Source organism: Quercus robur, chromosome 5 (genome assembly GCF_932294415.1).
Source record: "Quercus robur chromosome 5, dhQueRobu3.1, whole genome shotgun sequence".
Classification (NCBI taxonomy): Eukaryota; Viridiplantae; Streptophyta; class Magnoliopsida; order Fagales; family Fagaceae; genus Quercus; species Quercus robur.
In genome coordinates, this window is record NC_065538.1 from 53,110,448 (window position 1) to 53,115,611 (window position 5,164).

A 5,164-nucleotide genomic window follows, 5' to 3' on the forward strand; every position below is an offset into this window, starting at 1 on the left:
GGAGATTGATCACCTAAATACCACGACTTGAGGAAGTTTTTGACTGGGAAGCCCGTTACCAGTGTACACCAGCTCATGGATCGGATTGATAAGTATAAGAGGGTCGAGGAGTACCAACAACAAGGCAAAGGAAAGGGTAAGGTTATCTCCCAGGAGAGGAGGGATTTTAGGTCGGATCACTACAACAATAACAGACCTCGGAAGGACTTTTTTGGGTAGTCTGGGCCTACAGTTTCTCAAAGGGTTAACACCGTGTTCCAAGAATCGGTGCATCAAGTTTTGGAGAAGATCAAGAACAAGCCATACTTCAAATAGTCGAACAAGATGAGTGGAGACCCTTTAAGGCGCAACCAGAGTCTTCATTGCCAATACCGTTAGAAGTGGGGGCATACCACTGAAGACTGCAGGACTCTTTGGAACCATCAGGAGCAACTGGTTAGGGAAGGAAGGTTACAACAGTTTTTCTTTCGTCCCAATGGGTAGGGAGACTAATCAAGGTCTAGGGCTTAGGGGAATGCTTCTTCAAGGTCCCCAATAGGCACAATCAATGTCATCTTCGTTGCACCTAGGAGAACTGGTTCTCAACCCTATAGGGTAATGTCTGTAGCTTGGCTTCTAGCTGAGGACTCTAATTTTGAGCTGAAGAGGGCTAAAATGGAGATTCGACCGGCGCTGAGTTTTTCGGATGAAGATAAGATTGGAATCATCCAACCACATGATGATGCTTTGGTGATAACCCTCAAAATAGAAGGGTATGATGTGAAGAGGGTAATGGTAGATCAGGGCAGTGATGCAGAGATTATGTACCCTGACTTGTATAGAGGACTGAGCTTGAAGCCTGAAAATCTGACAGCCTATAATTCACCTTTAGTGAGTTTTGATGGGAAAGTTGTCACCCCAAAGGGCTAGATTAGGTTGCCCATATAGGCAGGCTCAAAGGTGGTTGAAATGGACTTTATTGTAGTGGACACGTATTCTCTCTACACGGCCATAGTGGCCAGACCCTGGCTTTATGCCCTGTGGGCTGTTTCTTCAACTTTGCATCAGAAAGTGAAGTATCCATCTAGGGACTGGATTAAGGAGCTGGTAGGAAGTCAGTCCATGGCTAGGCAATGTCTTGTGTCTGCAATTTTCCATCAGCCTGCATCTAAGTCCTTAGCCTCTGCCAAGGGAGGTTTATAGCAGTCAAAGTCTCCAGTGTTACCTGTTGATGGGCCAGCCAAGGATACGAAATGTGAGAACTTAGAGAAGTTTGATCTAGGCAATGACCCAGAGAAGTTTTTCTAGGTTAGGGCTTAGCTACCGCCTCGGGAAAAGGAGGAATTGGTGGAGTTTCTCAAGACGAACATTGATGTCTTCGCTTGGAATGCCTATGAAGCTCCGGGGGTGGATCCAAGCTTCATCTACCATCATTTAAATGTTAATCCATCTGTCACCCCCAAGAAACAACCAACTTGGCGCTCATCTAAGGATCATTTTGACGTTGTTAAAGACGAGGTGATGAAGCTTAAGCAGGCTAGGGCTATTAAGGAGGTGTTCTACCCTGAATGGCTGGCTAATACAATGGTGGTAAAGAAGAACACTGGGAAGTGGCGTGTATGTGTAGATTTTACAGACTTGATCAAAGCTTGCCCAAAGGACCCTTTCCCCATGCCTCGAATTGATCAACTGGTGGACGCAACTGTGGGCCATCCTCGGATGAGCTTCTTGGAGCCTTTCAAGGGTACCATCACATACCTTTAGCTTTGGACGATTAAGAGAGGACAGCTTTTGTCACTCCTATTGGAAATTACTATTACAAAGTGATGCCCTTTGGTTTGAAGAACGTAGGGGCTACCTACCAGAGGATGATGACTAGGATGTTTGAGCCACAGTTGAGGAAAACATCGAGATTTATATAGACGATATGGTGGTAAAAAGTAAGGCAGAGTCCAAGCACATTAATGACCTCGGGAATATCTTTGAGATCTTGAGGAAACACAAGCTGCGTCTTAATGCTTCTAAGTGCTTTTTTGGTATTGGATCAAGAAAGTTCTTGGGGTACATGGTTACACACCACAAAATTGAAGTTAACTCTGACCTGATTAAAGCAATCAACAATTTGCAACCACCTCGGAACCCCAAAGAGGTCTAGAGGCTAATAGGGATGACCGCTGCTTTAAACTGATTCATCTCTCGATCAGCAGACAGGTGTAGGCCTTTTTTTCAATTGTTGAACAAGTGGAAAGGATTTGAGTGGACTGAGGAGTGTGTTTTGGCATTCCAGTAGTTGAAGGAATATTTATCTTGGCCACCCATTATGTCCAGACCCGAGATAGATGAGGTTTTGTTTGCCTATATTGTCATGGTTCCCCATGCAGTAAGCTTGGTGTTGATATAGGTTGATAGCAGTATGCAGAGGTCGGTTTATTACGTGAGCAAGTCATTACATGAGGCCGAGGTTCGTTACTTACCATTGGAGAAGGCCATTCTGGCAGTGGTGCATGCTACATGTAAGCTCCCCCACTATTTCCAATCACACACGGTTGTTGTTCTAACCCAGCTCCCACTTAGATCTCTACTTCGGAGCATTGTCTATACAGGGAGAATTGCAAAGTGGGGTACGATCCTAGGGGCCTTTGATATCAAATACATGCCTCGCACCTCTGTCAAGGGTCAGGTCCTCGTCGACCTGGTAGCTGAGTTTGCTGAAACCCCATTAGAAGAGAAAATAGAGGAACAAAACATGGGTGAAAAATCGGTTGGTGCAATCTCACTACAAGAACCTCTATCCTGGAAGGTCTACATTGATGGTGCAGTGAATCATAGAGGATCTGGAGTGGGGCTAGTGATGGTATCCCCAGAGAGGATCACAATTGAGAAATCCTTGAGATTGGACTTCTCGGCCACAAACAATGAAACTGAATATGAAGCTCTACTGGTAGGGATGACCATGGTTCAAAAAATGGGTGGAAAAACAGTGAAGGTATTCTCTGATTCGAGGTTGGTTGTGGGCCAAGTTCAGGGAGAGTTGGAAGCCAGAGATCCCAGGATGCAGGAATACTTGAGCTAGGTTAGACATTTACAATCTGGGTTTAAGTCTTTTAATTTATCACATGTTCCTTGAAATAGAAATACACATGCGTACTCCCTTGCCACACTAGCAACCTCTTTGGCACAAAGTTTACCTCGAGTAATCCTTGTGGAGGACTTATGTAAACCTATTGAGGTAAGAGCAAGTATGGTTCATGCTCATCAAATAAAGGTGGATCCTAGCTAGATGGACTCTATTGTATTATCCCTTAAGGAAGATGTTTTGCCCGATAATAGGTCTGAGGCTGACAAGGTATGAAGGAAGGCTCTTCGGTTTTGGTTGTCTGAGGACCAAAAGTTGTATAAGAGGTCCTTTTCTGGCCCATATCTACTATGCATACACCTAGAAGCAGTTGAGCTACTCCTGGAAGAATTACATGAAGGAATCTGTGGAAGCCACACGGGGGGTAGATCTTTATCTCACAGGGCCCTCACACAAGGCTATTGGTGGTCAAATATGCAGATAGAAGCACAAGACTATGTGAATAAGTGTGACCAATGCCAGAGATTTGCCCCAAACATTCACCAACTTGGAGGGGTCCTTAATCCTTTGTTTGGTCCTTGGCCTTTCACTTAATGGGGCTTGGATATTGTAGGGCTTTTCCCTAAAGCAGCAGAGAATAAAAGATATTTATTGGTTGGCACAAATTACTTCACCAAGTGGGTTGAAGCGGAACCATTGGAAAATATCAAGGATGTGGATGCCAAAAAGTTTGTTTGGAAGAATCATCCTTCAGAAGTATCTCAACTTTCATCACTGTTAATCTATTCTTCATAAAAAGAAAAAGTGTCATTACAATCTAAGCTTGACTTGAGATATTTGGTGGCAACCTTGTATCTCCCAACCTTCACTACCACATAAGGAATTCCTATACTTTACCAAAAGTATAGGAATTGAGAAAAAGAAAAAAGAAAAAAAAAACACATAGATGGCATTGTTGAAGTTTGCTGAGAATTTTAGATAACTGCTCATATTTGAAGTTTTCTAAGTACATGAGAAGAGGTGCTTAATTCATCTTGCAAAAAATATATTCTCTTAGTTGCAGTAGTTAATGACACCCAATGAACATGATTGGTTGTAATTTATGTTCCTTTGAATAGATAAAAGGAATGCAACACGTATCAATAGATGAATTTGAATGCCAAGAACTAGCAAACTCTGCATCGGCTTGAGTCCCCATCCAGTAGGCCAGATTAACCTCCATATTTATGTTCCTATTATTTCTATCCTTTAATGCATACTAATAGAGTGCATATGAAGTACCAAATGAATCATACAGAAAAGCATCGAAAATCAGCAAAGAAACTTTGCCAATGGTGATGGCAACCTCATCCTTTAGAAGTATCTCAACTTCTTCATCACTGTTAATTTATTCTCCCTTGAAAGCAAAAGTTTCATTACAATATAAGCTTGACTTGAGATATTTGGTGGCAACCTTGTATCTCCCAACCTTCACTACCACATAAGGAATTCCTATACTTTACCAAAAGTATAGGAATTGAGAGGAAAAAAAAAAAAAAACACATAGATGGCATTGTTGAAGTTTGCTGAGAATTTTAGATAACTGTTCCAATTTAAAGTTTTCTAAGTACGTGAGAAGAGGTGCTTCATTCGTCTTGAAAAAAATATATTCTCTTGGTTGCAGTAATTAATGGCACCCAATGAACATGATTGGTTGCAGTTTATGTTCCTTTGAATAGGTAAAAGGATTGCAACATGTATAAATAGGTGAATCCAAATGCCAAGAACTAGCAAACTCTGCATTGGTTTGAGTCCCCATCCAGCCATCCAGTAGGTCAGATTAACCTCCATATTTATGTTCCTATTATTTCTATCCTTTAATGCATACTAGTAAGGTACATATGAAGTACCAAATGAATCATACCAAAAAGCATCGAAGATCAACAAAGACACTTTGCCAATGGTGATGGCAACCCCATCCTGCAGAATTATCTCAACTTTCGTCACTGCTAATCTATTCTTCCTTAAAAGAAAAAGTTTCATTACAATCTAAGCTTGACTTGAGATATTTGGTGGCAACCTTGTATCTCCCAACCTTCACTACCATATATGGAATTCCTATACTTTACC

General features: G+C 41.9%; 1 protein-coding gene across 1 annotated transcript; it reads left to right on the forward strand.

Annotated features, from left to right (window-relative positions):
• Positions 1-948: 948 nt before the first annotated feature.
• LOC126728349 (uncharacterized) lies at positions 949-1,743 on the forward strand. Its single transcript, XM_050434192.1, has 2 exons — positions 949-1,174; positions 1,379-1,743. The coding sequence occupies exons 1-2, from the start codon at positions 949-951 to the stop codon at positions 1,741-1,743; spliced, it is 591 nt and encodes a 196-aa protein (XP_050290149.1).
• Positions 1,744-5,164: the final 3,421 nt, after the last annotated feature.